Here is a 23,848-nt window from a genome sequence, read left to right on the forward strand (position 1 = left end):
GCTTAACAACAAAACCGGGTCACATTTTAAAAATTACACTTTATTTTTACGCATGATTATAAAATTAATCAAAACATAACCTCAAAAATGCTTACAGACTTTAGGCACTTGTTTCCATGCAGGTCAATTATCCACATATATATACATCTATATACGGATATATGGATAGTCTACCTTATGCCGTTTCCTTTCACTTACCATCAAATTTTAAAGAATTTGTTCTCCATGCTCATTACCAACAAAGACACATCCAATAGAATATAGGTAGTTTCATTTTCAAAATAAATTTCATGTTTCTCGCAAATTATGGAAATTAAAGCAAAATAATCTTTTAAATTAGCCGTCCCCCTTTTCCTAACATAAATCATAGTCCGGCTTCCGACCCTAATACCAAAAAGAAGATTACCCATTCAAACACCAGATTGTGAATTTAAATAATAAGCAGAAACATAAGAAATGTACAGATTTTGTAATATTTAAGGTCTATCTAAAATTTCTTAATTACATAATTTCAAAAAATTTGTTATTGACTCCCTTAAACATGAAAATCATTGCTTTCGGATTTTTTAAAGAAATTTTACTAGATATACTTACAGAAATAATATTAGGAATACATGTTACATTCATAAACAAAAAAAAATAAGTTCCTATAGGCATAAGAATGTATAAACTAAACTTTGTCAAATGAAAAGGTCCAATTTGGACGGCAAATTTCAGCTTTTTATTGGTCCGCTTGGCTATGAAAAATATAAAATAAACTATCGCACCAACCTTGCACCAAAAAGATTTGATATGTATGAACTTGTCGAAATGTTAAAATTTCTAATTGGTGCAAGCAGGGTGCGGGGGGGGGGGGGGGGGATTTCATCCGAATTTCTGTATTTTTGCTTATTTTCCCAAATATGACGTCATTTGCACCTTCCACTATGACGTCATTAAACCTTTTTTCGTTAGATAAAAACATTTTTTTAAATCATTGATTCTAATCATTTATGGAGAAAAATCTGCTCTGTTAGAATTTTTATTATTTTGTAAATCTGGGGCCATTTTAGGCTATTAAAGCCCCTAGTCCTTTACGGCAAAAGACACAATTTTTCATTTCCTATTGTTAATTTTTCTTTTTAAGACGTCGATGTGCCTCTTGCTCCATCATAGGGTGTTAACTTTTACTAAATTCTTTCATAGAAATAAACTTGTGATTAGAAAATTTGTACCTTAACTTATTAGAAATAGAATTCACATTCTTAATTTTATGGTAATATTGTACTTAAAGCGCGAAAATGACTATGTGATCCTTGTAAACTCATCCAACCTTTAAACAAAGTTATTAGAAAGAATTGTCGTACCAATATTGTAATTAAATCTCTGAAAATATGTTACATTGGCACTTATATCGATTTTGTCATCAGCAAATTAAAACATAACTATATTGCATTTTCTTTTCAAAGAATAAAAAGATAATAAGATATAAAGAGACACATACATGTATTTCTATCTCTAAATAATTCCCTCATCGCTATCCTACAACATGTACCGGTCGATACATTAATTTTTAGCATTGCACAAGTCATGTCTTCTCTGACTGATCATGACGTTGATATACTTAATCACTGGGATGTGTTGTATTCGATTTAAGTCTCTGGTGCATGATTTTTATCATTATTTTTTGTTTCGGCTTCTAACTAGCTGCCAGTAACTGCGAGAACTCTTAAATCATAATTTCCTTTTAATTTGACCTGATAACACTTTAGTTTCTTAATTTTTTTTTTATTAATATGGATCTTGTTTAAATAACATCTTTGATTATCTGAAATGTCTACTAATTTTCACTTTGTACTATAAACATCAGAATTATTTTATTTCACCGTAAATCTGTACAGAAAATTTTATCTAGCTCTTTTTGTATAGTTTTATTTTTGATATTAATCCCATATGTACAAAATGTTAGATTATGTTTATTTACATAACAGAACTTTCTTTGTATTCCTAATAGGAAGATTAAGTAACCTCAACGACAAAACTATTTTTATTTACTTGTGCTGAATTTGAAAACCGTTCTTTTTAAAAGTGAGGATTTTGTATAAATTGTTGAATATTTCACAGTGCTGTCTAACCATAGCTTTGCTAAAACTTGTTTATTTTACTATTGACCTTTACTTTTTATCCCTAACAACTTCATTAACTTTATATACGCATTCAGGTATGGCATCTCAAATTTATTCGTTCATAGTGTGTTAATCCTTCGAATTGATATCTTATCGTGTGTTTTTCTATGTTGTGATGTAATACTATTGTCTCAGTAAACGGGAGAAGGTTTGGTACCATTAAAACGTTTAATCCCGCTTCAAATGTTTGCACCTGTCCTAAGTCAGGAATCTGTTGAACAGCAGTTGTCGTTTGTTTGTGTAATTCATTCTCATTTCCTGTTTTTTTAAATAGGTTAAACCGTTAGTTTTCCCGTTTGAATGGTTTTATACTCAGAATTTTGGGGCCTCTCATAGCTTTTTGTTCCGTGTGAGCCAAGGCTCCGTGTTTAAAGACGTACCTTGACCTGTAAATATTTACTTTTATAAATTGTTATTTGGATAGAGAGTTGTCTCATTGGCACTCATATTACATTTCCCTATACCTATAAGATAATCCAAAGATAACATTTATCATATTCACAATTAAAAGCAGCTATCCAAGGAATAAAAATAGCAAAAGTCAATACTCGGTTGAAAACACCAGTCCCATTAGTAAACATAACTATTGTGTAGAGATCTTGATTATGATATTTTTGAGTGTCTTCCTCGGATGCTAACATTTTATATGTTACCTATTCCTTGCGTCCAAACACACATATTTCAATAGATGTTTATATAGTAACAATAGGTGTTTTGATAACTATTTAAATTTTTATAAGAACATTACTGTTAAAAAAATGGTGAACATTTTGTAATTTTTTGATAAAAAGAATAGTAGATTTTTGGGATGAAATTATCATGAATCTTAAAATATAAAAAGAAAATTAAAACATTTTCAATAAAAAAAAGATCTGATACTTTTGGAATGGAAATAATTATCAACATGTGACATAAGAAATATCAAAGAAATTATAGTTAGATATATAAGGATATTGATATATTTAAGGAATAAACATTTTTTTGTTGCGTGTAGATTCGCACTACAGATGAAAAGCGGGAAAGGCTAAATCTGTCGATACACCGGGTCTTGATACCTTTTAGTAGTTGGTGCGATTCCCTCAGTCTTGTTTATATTTCCTTGCACTTGTCATGTATGTCGTTTTGATATGTTTACGAAATGGAATATCAACAAAAACCAAATTAATTTCAGTTAGTAATTGGAATATAAAAAGCACGAAAATCATCAGAACTTGTCTACGTTTTAAGATTATAGAAAATATGGTATGACGGTAATTTGACCACTGCAAAAGAGAATAACGTAAAGAAATATTGTAAATTGAATCAATGAATGGTTTTTCTGTGTGGTTCAATGTTGCGAATTGATAATGTAAAAGCCTTAATTCCAATATATACCAAATCCAAGACAATCAAGCATACACACAGCGACACAAACTTATAAAAGCAATATATTAAGTACATGAATTCTCAAAAAAAATATTTACCCAACCAGTCGAGCTAAAATATAGAAGAAACAGATTATTAATAATGTACATGTATGATAAATTCAGCACTTTTTATTGTTTCAAACATTCAGATTTAGATATGCTTAGTTCATTTTTCTACACCTGTCCAAAGAAACAAATGTAAAAAAAGAAAATGTGGTATGATTGTCAATGAGACAACTCTCCACACGACACATAACTGACACAGAAATTAACAACTATAGGTAACCGTTAGGTCATCAACAATGATCAATGTTATCCTACTTTAGCAAAAACTGTTTTGAGTTTTGGGTCCTCAATGCTTTATAACACTTGTTCGGCGTCATAACTGTTTTAATTTGAGCGTCACTGTTGGGTCTCGTGTAAACAAAACGCACTTCTGACTATCAAATTATATCTATAAGTTTACACTGTTTTGTGAATTCGCAAGCGTGTCAATGACTATGCATCCGTGTATATATATATATCCATGCCTTATATATCATGTACTGTAGTACGCCGCTAGATAAAAACTGACGTGGAGAGGTAACACACAACCACCGAAAGCTTTATTATTGTGAAGCCAAGGTGGTCGTGAGGACAAGAGCGACGGCTGCAGTGCAGGCGATTTAATGTCACGATATCTCGGTAGCATAGGCTCGAATCCCGGCGAGGGAAGAACAAAAAAATTTCGAAAGCAAATTTACAGATCTAACATTGCTGGGTTGATGTTTATACGAGTTGTATAGACTACTTGTATATACCACAGAAAGCTTTATTATTTTATGAAGCCTAGGTGGTCGTGTGGTCTCGCTGGACGGCTGCAGTGCAGGCGATGTGTGGTGTCACGATATCTTAGTAGCATGGATTCGAATCCCGGCAAGGACAGAACAAATAGTTGCTTCAGATCTAACATGGTTAAATCTTTTGTAGAGTTGTCAAAAACTCAGACGTACTTATGAATATAATAATTGTCTGTGAGTGTATCTTGCATTAATTTGTAGGATCCTTTACTATAGATAATTGAGCTGATCTGTAAAAGAAGGACGAAAGATACCAAAGGGACAGTATTTTTGAAATACACTGTTACAAACCCTCATTCAATCCAATACAAACTTCAAGCTATAATTTCAGATTTTGCAAGTCACAGACTTATCAAGCCAGTTCGCATTAGAAAAGATGAACAAGAGAAAAGATCTTTTCTAAATCTGTCCTTTGCCAACAAAGGTCTCGATGGCGACAACCTAGGCAATATCCTTTATCATAAATCAGTTCAATCGAAAATACTTCCTAATTTCAAAGACCAGTATGTGCCAATAATTTCTTATACCTATACCAAACCTATTGCAACTAAATCTTTCAATTACAAACGTGTTTTGCAGGAATTCGATATTGACGACTTCAAGTCTAAAACTCCTGATTGCACTTGTGCTAGTTCCCAATTCACATATAATCCTGCTGGCCACGTTATTACCGGTGATCTTAACATTGTAAATAAGACTTCTCTACGAAATGTGTTATCGAAAGGTCCGAAATATCGTGGGCCTAAATCCATTAATTGGAAATACAACTTTAAATGTTGATGGATTCAGTCGAGGATAATGCCAGGCAATGGGCTTAGCCATGGCTAAAAATGAAAAAGACAAACAGAAAAACAATAGTACACATGACACAAGATAGAAAACTAAAGAATAAACAACACGAACCCCACCAAAAACAAAGGGTGATCTCAGGTGCTCCGGAAGGGTAAGCATATCCTACTCCACATGTGCCACCCGTCTTAAACCCAAGCCTTGTTCAAGTATACTTTATTGTGAAACTGAGTTGACTATTGAATCAATCATTGAAGATACTTAAGAGAGAAAAAAATAACATGTTAAACCTCGTACAATCACAAACTAAAGTAGGATAGCATTTATTCATATTCATCCTATACAACTGTTCACTTGAAACCTTTTATAAATCCAAAAAGAAAGAATTGAAAAAACCCGACTTTATCAGAATGAATGCATAATTGTTTAGATTTGATAATAACACTGTTATTTTAACATCTATATACTTATAACATAAATAATGGTATTTTATTGAGGATGTCTAAGACCTGCTTAAACAACAAAAATGAAACAGAGGAAAAAAATCAAAAGGGACTATCAAATTCATAGGCCAAAAAATAAACTGACAACTACACAAAAAGGAAAACGACCAGCAGTTAAAACAAAAATACACAAAACACACAACAGACAATTTAAGATCATAGCAATTCCCAAAATTAAATTTATAAACATGTAGTTTTGAAAAACATACCTCAGTGCAACCTAAAGAAAATACATCTTTTAAACATCTTGAACCTTATTGTTCCAATACTCAACATGTTTTCAATTAAAGTAGGATTTGTCGTATACAATAAAAGTACATAAACGATATGAATTAAGAAAACTTTAAGAAAATACTATTGAAAAAAAACAACCAAAAGTTTTGTAGCCTTTTACTTATTATCGAAAATGAATTCCGTTAGATTCATCAGTTTTTGTATTGTAGTCCTCTGCAATTTCGCTGAGTAATATTTAATATAGAGGAATATTAATGACATACTAATCATAAATCTTACTTTAGAGGGGTAAATGTATCTTGGGTCGTCTGAGTTGTTTCGTAGTGTCAAGTACTTGTATACGGCTATGGTTATCAAAGATATCGCACATACTGTGATGACCTCTAACATACGAAATTCCACCAGCCAGAGTATAACGGCAGTCCCCAGGCCTAACACAATTTTGTGCTTTAATTCCATCGTCAAATATGACAAATTTCCTCACAAATGTCTTCCTAAATAGAAACATGATATCAAAATTGCAAATAAGGAATTAAAATATCCGTTTCGAACGATGTCTTTCGTGGAATATGATATGGTCTAAAATTTGAATATCCTTTTCACATGATGCTGTTGCTTGTTTGTGAATTTTCTGTATCAACTTCACAAATAAAAAGTACTGCTGTACTACTCTTTTTGACATGTTTACCTATTGCAAGGTATATCTGTTAATTTGTTTTATTCACGCATCGTTGTCAATACTATATAATTTATGCGTTATCATATAAGTAAGATGTTTAGCTAGCTGAGAAACCAGGTTTAATGTAACTTTTTCTACAAAAGAAAATGCTTGTACATGTACTAAGTCACAAATACTAAAGTATATCCATTTGTTTGATCTTATGCTTCTGCTAGTTGATAAGAGACCTTCCTTTTTTAATTTAACTTACAATTCGATATTTATTTTTAGTTATTTTTACAAATTACACGGAAAAAGTGTCATGCTATCCATTTATCTTTTTGAAAAGATTTAAAAATAATATAAAAAAAAATAGGCTTTCAAGTTGCACAATTTCCAGAATATAACGCTCGAATCAGAGAGAATTGGACAGGGAATACATTCGTTATCTATGTCCATATTAGAAGATAATAGTTTTCTTATACCCTTCATCACCTTACATTCCCTTTATTTTCGACTCTAGGTGTACTTGAGAAATGCAGTGTGTTCAGATACCCATATACAATTGAGAATGAAAAAAGGAAATATATAAAGAGCGGACAACAGCCAAATGGTTCTTCAACGCAAAGAGCAATTCCCGTACCCGGAGGTGGTCCTCAGATGACCCCCGAATAAAATTGGATCATGTACATGTAATTCTTATCGTACCAGTTCAGTGAAATAAATTGACGCCACACGCCATATCTATAGATAATAACATACATAATTTAATTTATATGTATGTTTACAAAAAAAACAAGAATAATGAAAATATATAATATATCGTGTTGAAAGCCAAATAAATATGGTCACTATAGATCAAACTGTTTTAGAAGGAATAGAAATTGTTTTATACTCATGAACAACACAAACAACGTAAGTTTTTTTCTTATCCTTTATTCTTGTAGGTTTCAGAGTAACCATCTAATTATGTTGGTACAAACACCTTATACAATGTTATTAGCAAATGATCGACCCCTTGGAAAACTATTTCTAATGCTAGAACAAATAGTTAAAAATTCATCTCCTTTTTACTCATATCTATTTAGCATCGGTGTTGTACATATGTTACAGTACACATGGTACACAGGTGAACTAAGGCTTTACAACATGTACAAGTGAACACTTAAATTAAGAATTACATTTCCGATGCACCTTGTAAATACAAGTAACTCCTGAAACTGCCTAGTTATTCCGAGTAATTATGGATTTTTAAAGAATTGTTACACGTATTTACTAAGTGTTACAACAATAGTGTAACATGGACAGCGGATCAAAGTTTGGGTAATAGTGATTAGAAGATCAGTGAGTCCTTTTAAAAAGCGATCATTCCAAAATAAACATTTTTTTAATTTTTAAAGGAACATTAGCTACGATATATACAAAAAAAAACATGCTACGTTTTGTTCAATCATTAATAAAAATAATATTGTGAAATTAAGATTTGCTATTACATGTTTTAAAAGTTTTAAAAGCTTGCTTGGTCCAAGTAAGTCAAAATAAGCTATAGACATGGCCTATGCGTTATTACCTTACAATGCATATTAATAATCATTATATGTAAACTAATTTGTCAGATAAATAGGGAATTATTGTGTACGGTTATGTTAAAAGTGATAGTAGGCAAAACAATAACTTAATATTAGAGAAGGTAAACCTCGTATCTCATATAATGCTGCTACCAAAATTACTTATTGATGAACCCGGCATCCCAAGTCAGGAGCCTGTTCTTCAGTGGTTGTCATTTGTGTATATCATGTATATGTTACACATTTGTTATTCGTTCATTTGTTTTATACATACAATAAGGCCGTTAGTTTTCTTGTTTGAATTGTTTAACATGGTAATTTTGCGGTCTTTCAATGCTGACTATGCGGTATAGGCTTTGCTCATTGTAGAAGGCCGTACGGTGACCAATTGTTGTTAATATATGGGTCATTTTGGTCTCTTGTGGAGATTTGTCTCAATGGCAATTATACCACATCTTCTTTTTATATATTCGTTATCGCGAACTCGATGACTCGATATTAAATTTTGTTTTTATTTAATTATGATCTGATGAATCAACATTTAAACAAAATGTCGTTTGAAAAGAATTAAATATAATCTCAATATGTACAAATAATTCGAAATTCATCATTTATCTCGAACTGGCCCAATGTTAAAACATGGCCACAGGGAGTTAAATTGATTAGAGAATTAATCTAACTATACGATCAAATATTTGCAGTTTCTTTACTGAAAAATGCGGACAACACTAATATACTCAAAACACTCCGTTTTTGTACATTTCATGACCAGGAGATGATACATTATAGTCAAGTACAAACTTAAAACCCCACAAAAGTATCGTGCTTTGCATGCATTGAAAGAAAATCAACCAAAAAAGGGCTTTTTTTTGGCAGACTTTTCTTCTCTTTTTAATGTTAATTTCCATAGAAAATTAAAAGTGCTTGTTTTTGTCTCAAGTAAGATTTCATTGGACTTTTTCTATTTATATCTGGGGCTTAATGCTATAGAATATAAGTAAAACAGTTCTGTTGCAATAAGTTGATTTTGATATTTTTAATCCAGACTGGAATGTCAAGCGGATTTCACGTGATTTATATTGCTAACGGAAATAAATTATCGATTCGATCATTTTGCAGGTAAACTATTTTCATATCGCTCACCACTGGTCTACATGCACACAAGAATGATGGTGATGTGATAGTACAGCAACAAAACGTTTATCGATTGAATTAGAGTAGATTGATTTTGCAGAAGTGGATTTAGCTATAATTTCTGTTGATCTATTCAATTTTTGTCCTCCTTTGAAAATTACGTGATGGTTTTGTAATGAGCGGGCATGTATACACATACGACCGTCAACGGTTACCATCCGAAATGTGTCTGTCCTTATTTAAATCATTGATGAAATGAGTTCAAACTTGTGTACTTCTACAGTTTGCGTTTGCTTGTGATACAGCATAACAACAAATTAGTTTAATATACATGTACTATTTCTCTTAAAGATATCTTTTAAAGATACAAAAAGTATTTTAGTGGTTTCTGTAACTTCTTTCTTTTACAATGTATTTCATTATTTTATTAATTGACTAAGAACTCAAGCACGAACTTTAATTTAAACTATTGCTGACATTGTGATTCGAAAAATATACATTGGTTTTCCCGTTTGAATATGTAATTGTTAAGCCCTTTATAGCTTGTTTGTTTGGTGTTAACCAAGGATCCGCGTTGAATACCGTACACGATGTACATGTTAAATGGTTAACTTTTATAAATTGTATCTTGGATGGAGAGTTGTATCATGGCACTCAAACCACATCTGCATATATATATCTACATGTATATGATTTTTCAGATCTTTTTTTAAATATAAAAGTGATCACTTGTAATTAATGCTAACAATTAACCTGAGTTGTTACTATAAACTGTCTAGTTTTGAGTATCTCCTTATATACATGTATATGTATGATGTGACTGAATAAATAGTCAACGGTAAATCTTACGGGGCGATGGATCATATAAACATGATGCAGTACACTACAAAATATAATATATAACAAGTCTAAAAGGATACAACATCTCCTTATATGTGTATATACATATACAATTCATGAATCTACAATCTGTCGATACATGTATCTTGGCATTGCACAAGGTGATTTTTTTTAATAAATCTTTACACTAAATCTTTTGAATATTGCATGTTTACTGATTGATAATTTAATCATGGATGCATGGTTTTTTAATAGTTGGTGATGACTTTGAACTAGCTGTCAATAACTGCGATTAAATCCACGAAAAGATATGAGTACACAGTATAAGCAAAATTATGGTAAGAGTTTTGCCTTGAAAGTAGAACGAAGGTGTAGTAAAAGCAAGTAAATTCAACCATTAATGTGTATCAACTACTAAAACATGTATGCACACGAATTTATCAATAAATATTTTAAACAACAGGGGTCGACGTAACCGCTGGCCCGCTGGCCCGTGGCTAGTAAATTTACTGTCGGGCCAGTCAAACTTAATAAAGAACGGCCCGACGGGCCAGTCAATATTCTCGGGCCACTGGGGCCAGCAACTTTCATTTTCTACCACGCGGAAGATTGCACATACTTCCGTATTATTGAAATCGACTGGTAATAATAGCCGGCCAATCAAATTACTCGGTAAAAATCGCCAACTCCGAGGTTCCTCGGAATCGCGCGAGATACGTTATTCGGGATTTGTCGAGTGAACAATGGCAGCCCCCAGTTAAATTGACGATATGGAACGTTTTCTTAAGAACTACCCCCCAAAAAGAAAAGCTGAAACCGATAGCAACCAAAAGGGAAAAGAATATGAAAAATCAAAAAGAAAAAGGGAGTTTATTCCTTTATGGACAGCAACATATAAATGGTTGCAGAATGGTCCAACGGGGATGACCTGCACCATTTGTGCACGATATGATAAACACGGTACATTCGTAACCGGTTGCCAGAATTACAAAAGAGATTCAATCAACCAGCATGAAAAATCAGAATCCCACAAAGTAAATGTCATTAAGTTTAATGGCCAGAAAAACCCAGAAAATTCTGAAGGAGCCAAAGCCCTGAGAACCCTCAATCAATTGACAGTAAATCGATTGATTTTAAAATTTAGAAACGTATTTGCGTTGTGTAAAAAGGGGCGCCCATATACCGATTATTCAATGTTATGTGATTTAGATGAATCAAAAGGGTTAGAAATAGGATCACAATACCGCACTGATAAAAAAAGCTGCAGAGTTTGCCAGTTTTATTGCAAAAGCAGAAGTTTCAAAGATTGCTGAAGGCATGAAAGATGTTCGTTTCATCTCGGCAATATCGGATGGATCGACAGATTCATCTTACCAAGAAGCTGAAATTGTATTTATCAGACATTGTCACAAAGGGGACATAAAAGTAAATTTTTCATTGGTGAAAAACATCCCAAAAGCTGATGCTGACAGTATTTCTAAAGTTATAATGTCGGGAATGAAAAAAATTGATGACGACTATGCCAAAAAAATTGTTGCATGTGTTGTTAAACAACACTTCAAATCTATGGACAATCTAAAAGTAAAAACACAAAAATACTAAAATCCGAGGAAAATTCAAAAAGGAAAATCAAAAGTCAAAAGGCAAAATCAAAAGTCCAAACACATCAAACGAATGAATAACAACTGTCATATTCCTGACTTGGTACAGGCATTTTATAATGTAGAAAATGGTGGATTGAACCTGGTTTTACAGCTAGCTAAACCTCTCACTTTTATGACAGTCGCATCAAATTCCATTGCATTGTCAACGATGAATGAACAAAACAAACGTACTCAAAGAGTAAAAATGTCAAAAATAGGAGTACAGCAGTCAATGATGTGTTATCATCTTAATATCACTGTAAAACAACAAATGTAACACAGTCTTATAAGCCTGTAAACTATCATATAAAGTAAATCATTTGTTTTGTAAATAATCATGTTGTATGTTGAATAACATTGTTTATGATATATTTGAAATACAATGTCTAAAAAATACAACGAGAATTAGTTTATGATATTAATTTTAAGCAAACTAAATATTCCATTTACAATACGATCGTATTCATTTTATTTTGAAGTTTAATTTGAGATATTCTCAAACTGAGGTAACATTTTAAATTATGTAAATACATTTCAAGGCTGAATACCGACCGTGCATTGGCTTTATATCAAGTCAATGTAGTTGAAAACTTCAATTTGTTAAAGGCTGAATATATATATTTCACACATCAATTGATAAAAAAATAATTTGCAGACAGCATTACAAAATATTTATGCAACACAATATTAACGTTTTTGTAAAATCGCTGGTTATAAAGGAATATATTAAAGTTTTAAACTATGAAGCGTGTCGAATCAGACTGTTGAAGAATATTAATATCAATTGAGGACTTTGATAGCCTTTCTTGTCTCATTTAATGAATGTATCTGGATAATAATCCTAGTACCCCAGTCGATTATAGTTACACACCGAGTCGCCTATAACTTTGATTACCGAATGTCTTTTATATTATTATAATATGATAACTATAAACTTAGTATCATCTTCAAATACAACAGCATTTACATTCAAATTAAAATAAGGGTAGGTCTCTAATATAAACAAATCATAATAAAAATCTTATTTACAGAACCTTGAGAAATTCAAAAGATCAACATGTATCTTCTGGTTCAGTGGTATTTAAACCGCATAAAAAAAAATCCATGTTTGATGATATTTCCGTCATCTATGTTTTACAGCTGGAAAAGCACCCAAGAGTTAATCATTCTTTAATTTACCTAAATGACTGACATAATATTTATGTCATGTATTTGTATATGACCAAACATTGTTAAAGTTTCACATTTATTGTTTTTCTTAGTATACAGAAATATACATTAGCCATAGCTTGCCTCTGAATTTAAATATGATCTCAAAAAGACCTACCTTAATCCATCTTTTTTCGTTTCCAAATGATATTTTTTCTCTTTGTAAGATTTAAACCATCAACCTATGCGTGATATACATGGTTATTGTAAAATTATAATTCATGTTCTCAGTCAACTGTGAATATGATGCGACAGATTGAAGTAAATAACTATTACCTGTGTAAAATGGTTTATAACACAATTTACAGATCACATTTTTTAACGATATACGAAATGCTATTAAAATACACTTGATATCTTGATAAAAGTACGGTAACATGTATTTTGTCAGTCCAGTGTGCGTGTATTTGGTGTGTTCACGTTTGATTGAATGGTAAATATATAAAAAAAATCAGGATTTACTCCATCGTTTTTTAAAAAGCACATATCAGAAGACAAAAAACAATCATTTGTATCAGTCTCGTATGTGCGTATTTGTTGTTTCAATTTGTTTTTAAGTAACATTGAACAATAAAGTTTGATTGCCGATAAGACAACTATCCACGAAAGTTCAAATGAAGTGAATGAAAGCAATTATATGAAACCGTACGGTCTTTAACAATGATAAAAACATATATGACAATTCAGCTTAAAGAGGTCCATAAAAGAAACATACAAAAATATTCAATTGAGAAAACGAACGACTGTTTATTACCTACACAAATTCAGAAATGACTGACATGAATCATTCACCACTAAGACAGGCTACTGTTACACAACATAAGATAAAAATATACAAATCAGTTAAAAAGGGCTGGAATTATCAGATCAAAATAAAGCAGAGAGAATATATTATGAACACAGACCGGACTTGTCGGATTTAAATGTGGCGTTTATATCGGTGAATTGTATTATACATTATTATTGATAGACGCGTATAAAATCCGCCTCCGTTGTTCTTGATTTTTCTGTATTGCTGAAAACTTATTGATCGTATTTGGCTGTTTTTTGTTACTTGATCAGGAAGTTGCCTTTTTGACAAAGTCTTCGTATCCATTCAGTATTATAAACGAGTTAGTAAGGAACAGATTTTCCTGTAGATATACACACAGATATTTTTATTTACCTCTGTATGTTAATTTCTTTGACGGTATTTTGTCCAAGATCAATGTCTCTCTGGTAATGTCTTACACATAACCCCTTATTTCATTAATTTAGCATTTGAAATATTTCAGACCTAAAATCAAGTCCATATATTTGATTGTTTATCTCAGATATTTTGTAGTTGGATATTAGGATTCTAGTTTGTAAAAAACAGAGTAAAAATGAAGGATATTGTTAAGATAACCGCTGACAATTTAGCTTTTAAAAGACACGATAATGTATTCACAAACACAATTGCGATCTTCATTTGCCAGTCTATTCTAAAAGACAAAATTATTTGCTAGCTTTTGAGCACTATTTTGTGTATTTTGCTGCATTTATTCTTCTTAAACCTATTATCTGATCGGTTGTGATGACGAATTACGAAAGTTTAAACACATTTTTATTTCGAAAATTAAAAAAAAAACTAGATTTTTGCTATGTTTAACACTTAATAACACTTGATAGCCCATGCAATAATAAGATTCATTGGAGTAATGCATTTTCAGGATCAACTTGTACAGTCTGTTGTGAAGTGCTTTTAGTAGAATTTTGCCATTTGTAAACACCTACTCTGTTGTTGAAACTTTAAGATTAGAAAGATAATTTACTTGACCCCTGTTTTTAATTGTTTATTACTGTGCTTTTTAATGTACATTTGTCACAAACTATCAACCTGTTGTCAAACTATGATAAATAATAGAATCTGTGAAATGATGTATCAAATAATTTTGATTTATTCGTTTTCAGGACAGAATAGTGAGCTAAAACTCGCCAGGACATAAAAAGGTCAACTCGAAATTATCTGTTCGGCAACGTTATTGCCAAATATTCGAGAGGTTGAGTTTAAATTAAAAGTATGCATATGTTATCTTCCTATGTATTTTTTTACGGCGGAATTTATGCGTATACACAAGATATAACTACTTGTATTTGAACATAACACAATCAACTGTTTTATGAAAGAAATGTGTATAATTTAAAAGTTTACATTATCTCATATCTCCATATTATAACTTAAATAAAAGCACGTATATAAAATGCATAAAATCCAAATCTAGGACCTTTCATTGACCATGTTCAACGTTAGAAATCCTTAAAAATACGTGAAAACAATTCAATTATACAGATTTGACTTTTTTTTTTATCTTGTCTCATATCTAACAAAGAGTTTCATATTTTCAGTTTAATATTATTTACGCATTCTCTCGAGGTATACGTTTTAGCAGGTTGAATTGTAAATCAAAATATAAGAATTTGAGCCAAATCGGTGAGTTTCTATTTGACAGCTAATGTCCTTTTAAACAGATGGTTTTCAAGTAATTGTATATGTTTGGTTTTTTGTAAGTATCGTATACCGTATCGTCTCATAATTAAATTACCCAGGAATTTTACATATTTAGCCGTTGACCCATTTTACTTTTCTGAAAGCAGACTTTTTTTTATATTTTATTTTACAATTCTATCTTTAAGTTTCGTTTCTATCACGCAAATTGTTTTGTTTTCGAGTATAATTTAACAGAGTCTGACAATTTTGATCAGCATGTATCCAGAGAAAAAAAATTCGTTACCCATACTTTTTAATGATATTTAAAACAAATCATAATATCAACTACATTTTGAAATAGTATAAAAACATAATATAGATTTACGTTAGTATAAAAAAAAATGTGAACCTTACTTTATAAAATAATGTCGAGTTTACAGGTCATCTATGTTAAAAATGTATTTTTAAAGGACAATGCATTGTTCACTGTTTACATGAAATTTGTAGGGTTGAAGAATCGGGACATCAACATTCAGATAAATTTATATTTATCAAAATATATCAAAGTCAGATATAAAAAAAAAAAAAATATGTGCGTACATGGGAGATTTTGCATTGTTTTGTGGCGACCAATATGTTATTGAGTAATATATTGAAAATATGCAAAATAGGTCTTTATCGTTTTACTGAGCTCCCTCTCCCACGACTTCACTCAAAAAGGGTGTTTATAGTACATGGTACTATCAGTTAAAACATTGTTTTTGACTATTTTGTATAACATGATTGTTGATGTTTCAAGCCTTTCATTTCAATCGAACCTACCTGTGGTAAAATAATGATATATTGTTTGTGCTGTTCTCATCATACTCCAACATCATATGCATTGTTTATAACGAGCTACCCGATTTCATTGAACGAGGACGTAAGAATATAAATATTTTACGGGAAAATTCACGATTGTGAAACCGAAAATGATCATAACAAAGAAACGCAAACAAACGATGATAAAATATGTGATAAGCTCTTTTATTAGCATATAAGAAATATCATCATTCAAATTAATCCAAACCGATATAAATGCGTTATTGTAAATAATAAAAGTATGTCAGTTTGCAAAATTTGTGTGTCAATGTAATAGTGCGTTTATAAAAGATCGCTTCTATAAAAAAAAATCATCGCCGTAAATTTTTCTGATTTTACAACGGGTACCATTTCTACCGATATTTCATACCTCATTGATGCTTGTTGTAAACTTTTTAACATATAGTGTGTATATTTAACCGTGGTAAAATCAGTATCTATTCAAGCCCCCATGAATTTTTTCTTAATTTTCACATCTAAGTATCAAACCGAGAACACACCCCTGCCCTCCACCCGCACCCATACCTTTTCGCTGCCGAAAGTTTTAAGTTAAGCTTTTCGGAATATTCCGAATACTTTCAATTATTATATTGTTTAAGTTCATACTATCATATTTAAAGCCTTATATCAAGAAAACGTTGATTTGATCATTTTTTTAATGATGAAATAAACATAAAGAGTAGAATTTGGAATAATTTGTCGATTATTTAGTTCAAATGAATTGTATGAGGTTTTAAATTTACACAAGGGATTTAGTTTTCAAGGATCACATAACGTACCAAAACACTATAAAAGAACGATGTGTCTTTATCAGTACAATTGAGGTTCCATTGAGATTCAACTGCCAAAAGGCAAAATACTTTTCAACTTATTTTTCTGGTCTTATACCATATAAGCATGGATTGCATAGGTAAGTACCTATATCTATTACGAATTTACAAAACAAAGTTGAAAAAATGCAGTGATCTTTATAAATACAGAGTTTTCAACGCATCAAATATATAGTGTTGTCGTTTTTTATTTAAGCGTAAACTTCGTATATTGATGTCTTCAAATACATAACTCCAAACAAAATTAGCATAACAAAAGAGTTTAAGAACGAACAAAAACAGATGTATATGTTAATAAAAAAAGTTGAACTATTATATTTTTAAGTTTGATCATTAATTACTATATACAAAACTGTAACTTATAATTTCATAACATCAAACAAATACGTTCTCAAAAATGAAATCACAAAAATACTGAACTCCGTGAAAAGTGAAAAAGGACAGTCCCTAATCAAATGTCAAAATCAAAAGCTCAAACAGATCAAAGAAATGGATAACAACTGTCATTTTTCTGACTTGATATAGGCATGTTTTATGTCGAAAATGATGCGTAAAACCTAGTTTGATTAGTTGCATCAAATTACATTATATTAACAACGATGTGTGAAAAAAGCAAACATGCATGAAAATATTCAAAAAATTAGCAATATAAATAACTTCAATATCCATAATTGCATTATGACATGTGCATGATGTTTGCTGCAAAATAAATATTCGTTATGTTTAATTGTCATTACATTTTAAAATGTACTTGTTTAATGCATTGCTGATTACAAATCTAATGAACCGGATGTTATTTACGGTCAATACTCGATTATATACATGTATACTGTCAATAGTAAGTTGTATATGCTCTTCAACGTTGAACTTCTTAAGCTTTATAACTATTTTGATCTGCGCGTCACTGATGAGTCTTCTGTAGATAAAACACGCGTCTAGAGTATACAATTATGACCCTTGTACCTTTGATAACTATTAAGATATAATACCAGCATATAATGTTTTTGATGTATTTTCTGATTCAAACTTATTATTGATTAAGTGCAGTATTTCCTATCGTGGTAATTATGGTTGTTCACCTTTGAGGAGCCAAAAAATCTGAATTAACATTTTTTGGTATCATATGGTGGTGCACTTCTTTTTTTGCTACGGCCCTTTAAAATTATCAAATGTTGGTGACTCTCCCTTTTTTCACACATTTTTTTTATGTCTTTTATTTTAAAAAAAAAACAGTTTCACTTTTGGTCATACTTTCAATAAAGATGATGTGGATTGATTTCTATCTACTTTTACTAAAGTTATTATCTTGAAATCATCCGTCTGCGTACGACTGAGACGACGACGACGACGACGTGATTCCAATATAAGACCATTTTTTTCTTAATTTTTGCGATCGTATAAAAACATCTTAACTCTTTTTTTACTCGATAATTATCTCGTAAGTATGATTAACTCGTAATAATGCGATAGATTTCTCATAATTTCGCGATAGTTTTCTATTTATTACGCGATAGTTTTCTCATAACTACGTGATAATTATCTCGTAACTGCGCGTTATTTTTCTCGTATAACATAATTTGGAAAAAAATTCAGAACAAAATTTCAACGAGACTAAAACCTCAGAATAATACATCCTTCAATGAATTCATGTATATCGCACTACAAAGAATAGGAGTTTAATACACAGAAACATGGTATATCAATATCGGTTGCACTTTTGTAAAATATAGACATTGCGATTTCCTATAGGAACGCATTTCACGACTGAAAGTGTGCCACTATTATTTGACTTTTTAAAAAATGATAATTCGACCGTTGGTCTAAATGAATATCAATTTATCAAAAGTCATTTTACCACATATTAACTTCAACAAAAGACAGTATAATTGTATTATATTCTATATCTCAACGAGGAGTTGTTTGTGACACAGCTGTATTTACAAGGTGCAATCTATAAATTGAGATTATATTACACTGAATGCTTTAGGAATCTCTTTTTAAAGATATTAAGATAAAGACATATTTCATTTTCAGTCGCAAGCATAGCAATCCGAACGATTGATGGCAGCCTAAATGATTTGAAGTTATCAGATTATGGAGCGTTTTCAAAGATGGGGACCTCTATACAATTTGAAGTTCAAGGCTGTGATAACGCTCTCATCACATTGCATGCAAAGTCAAATTTGTCAGGTCCACATTATTACATAATAATAGGTGGATGGGGCAATACACGATCACAAATATCAAAAGCGGTATCCAGTGAACAATTGGTTTATCTTCATTACAAGACTGGTATTTTGGATTGTTATACTTATAAGAACTTTTGGATCAGCTGGGAGAAGGGCTGGATAAAAGTAGGCAGTGGTAATACACTTAATGATAATATATTTTTGCAATACGACGACATATGTTCGTTTGATATTCAAGAAGTTATGATTAGCACAATATGGTGGAGAACATTAGATTGGATATTTCCTCCACAAGGTTTGTTATGTTACAAATGTCCGTAAAGTAGGTTGTAGATAGTTCTTTTATTGTTATATGAAACAATGATTTTCATAATTATTAATGGAATGTTATGCAACTTTCCTACAGGTAGAAGGTCGAGCTACGAAATATATCTATAAAACCTGGTTTAGTCCACCATAATTTACATAGTAAAATGTCTGATCAAAGTCAGGAATCTAACATTTGTTATTCATTAAGTTGTTGTGTTTGAGATTTTGGTTTTGTTTTTTATATTTGACTTGACTTCTCCATAAAGTTCGATAATTTTGCTATTTGACTTTTTGTTTTAATTAGAGATTGGACAGAAACAAATTTATCATTTAAAAAATTTAGTATATTCGTGAATATTTACTTCCTAGGTAAATTTCAATTTGTCTTAACTTATGCATTTTAATAATGTGCATTTTTCACAATCAGTCATAAATAACATGTTGCGAACTCTAAACTTTCAGTATATCTTTAAACGAAAAACAGTAGATAATAAAATTATTAACAGAAATAGGGAATATGTCAAAATGAACACAACCCGGCCAAAGAGCAGATAGCAGCCGAAGGCCACCAGTGGGTCACAACATAGCAAGAAATTCTGCATCGAGAAGATGTCTTCAGCTGGCTCATGAAGCAATCTTATTGTTTTTTTATTGTAGCTATACCAACACAAACAGCCAGCAGTACTAGTGACATTATTGAAGTGTTCTATGTAAAAGTATCCGATTGTCCAACATTTGAAATCATATCGACTATTGAAAAACCTTTGTCAGCAAGATGTGCTGTCAAATGTCGGTTAATATATAACTATGAGGGGTATCAATACAACAAAGAGTCAGGAGTATGTATATTGTTATCGGAAGCAGCCATTAATGGGATATTAACAACTATTTACCGATTGATCGAGTGAACCCATTGTAGTCTCGGGTTAGATTTTTCTTTTTTCTTTTTCAATTTTGTTACTATTTTTCTATAAACTGTATTTCTATTGATTAAACAGTTACATATAGATAAAAAGTTTTTCAAGTTCGTTTATGGATTGAACGAATTGTTGACTTTGTTGTGGTAGACCGTGATTGCATTTTTAGAAACACCAAACATATGTTAATCTTATAGTGCCCCAAATATGGTGCGGTTCGTCGACTCATCGATGACACGTGGATCAAATCATATGATTGTGATAATTCACAGTTCCCATTGTTATTCACCATAACGTCGACTATACCCAACTTGAAACCTAGTCTGCTCTTCCTGACAATGTGATATCATAACTCTGAGTGCTAAATGTTACAGAATTTCATAATTCATAAAGGAATTTAAATATACGAAAAAATTGAACAGTTGAAACACACTGATAAAATAGTTATGCGCCCTGCGATTTCTCGAATTAGTATTGTTTGTTAATCCGTTGACAAAAATTCTAAATTTTACGTTTTGGATTATTTAGTGATTCAATAATTATTCAAATAATAGAATTATAATTTGTAATTAACAGCGAGGCCTTCAATATGACACTAAAAACCTTTCGCATGATAATTGGAAGTTCCAGACGGATAACTTTTCATAAAATTAACTATAAACTGGTAAAAAATAATTGGCATCAATAAAAAAAAAATAATCAATAAAGTCTGTTTCATTTTTACATAAACTACAAGTTGTTTGTTCGCCTTGATAATATACAATGCTACTAGTATTCTAGGCGTTGTTCGTCGAGTGCTTTTTGTGCTTTGAATCACGGGTTCCAAATCGTACAGTTTGATACTTCATAACTGATACGTCTCGTCTTTTCATTTTGGATATTTGTGATGAAAAAAACTAATCTCTCGTACTAAACCTTACTGTTGTTTCACCTTTTTTCTATTTTCAAATTTTCATACGTTAATATAGGTGTGTTGTCATTATAGTTTGCTTAAAAATTATCATGTATAAGATTTATTTATTTCATTGAACATGACGTACTAGTACTCAGAGGTCAGCACTGACAATGTATTATGCACAGTTCTTAAATTTTCCGTTTATAGATTTTGAAATTATCAAAACTTGGGTTTTTACTCCTTTGACAAAGTTTACCTTTAATGAATGCGTGTATGTTTAAGTACTTGTTGATCATATGGCTCTTCAACTGTTTCGGTTCTTATACATCATAAGCTTTGGATTTTTTTCACTTTTAGCATTAATGACGAATTCAATTCCTGAAAAGTTTTTAAGTGGACGCATTAAATTGATAACGTGTTGTTTTAATTTTTGTCAATATAAACAAATGTAAATGTTGATATTCTTTCATGAGTTCAGCTGATCTAGCATAGTCAATCTAGCTCTAAAATCACTCAACCTCCAACTAATTGCAACACAAGCTTTTTTTTAGTGAAAACTATAATATAGACTTGTACTAACAACATACTAAAACTATACATCGATATGATTTGCGGAAAAAGGTTATTTTGGGTGAAATATGTGGTTTTTAGAGAAAAAATGCTGAAAACTGGAAAAGAAGAAAAATCATTATTTATGGTTGCATTTTTAGACCTAAAGCTTGTGGAAGACAGGAAACCTTATCTTAATAGACTATAAAGTAGTCGATTAGCTATTATTATTCATATTGATGTAATTTTGAGGTGAAATGAGTTATTTTTAGTGAAAAAACATCGAAAACTGGAAATGCAGAAAATCTCCATTGTTAATGGTTAATATTTTTGAAATTGATCTATAAAGAAAAAAGAACATTCTATTTTATGTTTATTTTGTGAAGTCCTTTAGTTATCAGTATCAATATTTGGGTAATTTAGTTAAATATATATTTTGAGACATAAAATCCAATAACTGAAATTGAAAAAAAATCTTGGTTATTGGTGGTTAAAACTTTTGAATTTGGATATAAATAGTAAATACTTTCTGATGTTTATCGTTAGAAGTCCCATAGAAATTAGTATTAAAAAAATGTAACTCTTGTGTAAAATATGATGTGTACAGTAAAATTGTGAAAATGGAAATAAAAAGCTCAGTTATTCATGGTTATTCATGGTCAAAACTTTTAACATAGGATCTTTATAGACAGACTTTATTATCTTATGATTATATGCATATGTATTCCTCTTGTTATCGATATAAAAAATGACCAATTTTTTGTGTGAAATATCTTATTTTACAAACTAATTACAAAATAAGAATGAGTTCATAGTACATGGATGCCCCATCGCACTATCATTTTCTATGTCCAGTGGACCGTGAAATTGGGGTCAAAACTGTAATTTGGCAAAATTAGAAGGATCATATCACAGGGATTATGTGCACTAAGTTTCAAGATGATTGGACTTCAACTTCAACAAAAAACTACTTTGACCAAAAACTTTAATAGAAGCAGGGACGAATGAATGAACGGACGCTCAGACTGAAAGACATAGTACCCCTAAGTGAGGGGCATAACAAATAAAAAAAATAAAATCTTGGTTACTTCCAGTTTAACTTTTAAAAACGTAAAGTCGAGAATGGAAACAGGAAATGTGTCAAGAGAAAACAAGTTCCCTGTTATCGGTCTTCAACATAGCAAGTAATTTCGGCACACGATGGTGGGCTTCAGCTGACCCCCTTAATTATTGTGTACATTAGTTCAGCGAAATGGAAACCAGTCTTGAAACTCCAATACATACACATGAACCAAAATTATCAACAACAAAAAACATAAATGCAAGACAAACTAAGGCTAGGGGTTCCTGACTTGGGGTCAGTGTAATAATGTGGCTGGGAGAAAAACATGTTGTTTGAGAATTAACTCTCTCATAGTTTCCTTAGACAATGTAGAATAGATAAACACACAGTAAAACTCAGTTTTTAAGAAATGCATTTTATGGAAGTTTGAAATTTCTATCCTTATACAACTGTTATGTATTTATAGTAATTACATATGTAGCTATATTAAACCAAAAAATAGATTGTGTTAAAAAATAACTGTGATCAGTTTGGTTACTGCCTTTGATTTTGTCATGTTAATTGCTGGAAGAGTTATTTTTCTAGTGTCATTGCATCGTCATTGATTGTAGTCCTTTTTTGTTTTTTTTTGCCATCAGCTACTTTTTCAACATTTGAATTGCGTAAAGTCACAGTTAAACACAGACCAATTTTACTTAGCAAGCTCTATCAATATCCAGGTTTAATTTCAGATATGTAAGGTTTTTTTGATTTTTTGGAACATACACTAGTTCACTGAATTAGCATGAAATGTAGAAA

At 31.0% G+C, this 23,848-nt stretch overlaps 1 protein-coding gene across 1 annotated transcript; it reads left to right on the forward strand.

Moving 5' to 3' along the window:
* Positions 1-17,195: 17,195 nt before the first annotated feature.
* On the forward strand, positions 17,196-20,534 carry LOC134697937 (uncharacterized). Its single transcript, XM_063560222.1, has 3 exons — positions 17,196-17,208; positions 19,163-19,612; positions 20,284-20,534. Exons 1-3 carry the CDS (start codon positions 17,196-17,198, stop codon positions 20,532-20,534), a joined length of 714 nt encoding a protein of 237 aa, XP_063416292.1.
* Positions 20,535-23,848: the final 3,314 nt, after the last annotated feature.

This window comes from Mytilus trossulus, chromosome 14, assembly GCF_036588685.1.
Source record: "Mytilus trossulus isolate FHL-02 chromosome 14, PNRI_Mtr1.1.1.hap1, whole genome shotgun sequence".
NCBI classification, from domain to species: Eukaryota; Metazoa; Mollusca; class Bivalvia; order Mytilida; family Mytilidae; genus Mytilus; species Mytilus trossulus.

What these genes read in the sequence shown, in the direction of transcription:
- LOC134697937 (XM_063560222.1), top strand. An exon ending in TTGGATATTTCCTCCACAAG is followed by an intron (nt 19,613 to 20,283) that starts GTTTGTTATGTT and finishes TTTTTATTGTAG; the next exon opens with CTATACCAACACAAACAGCC.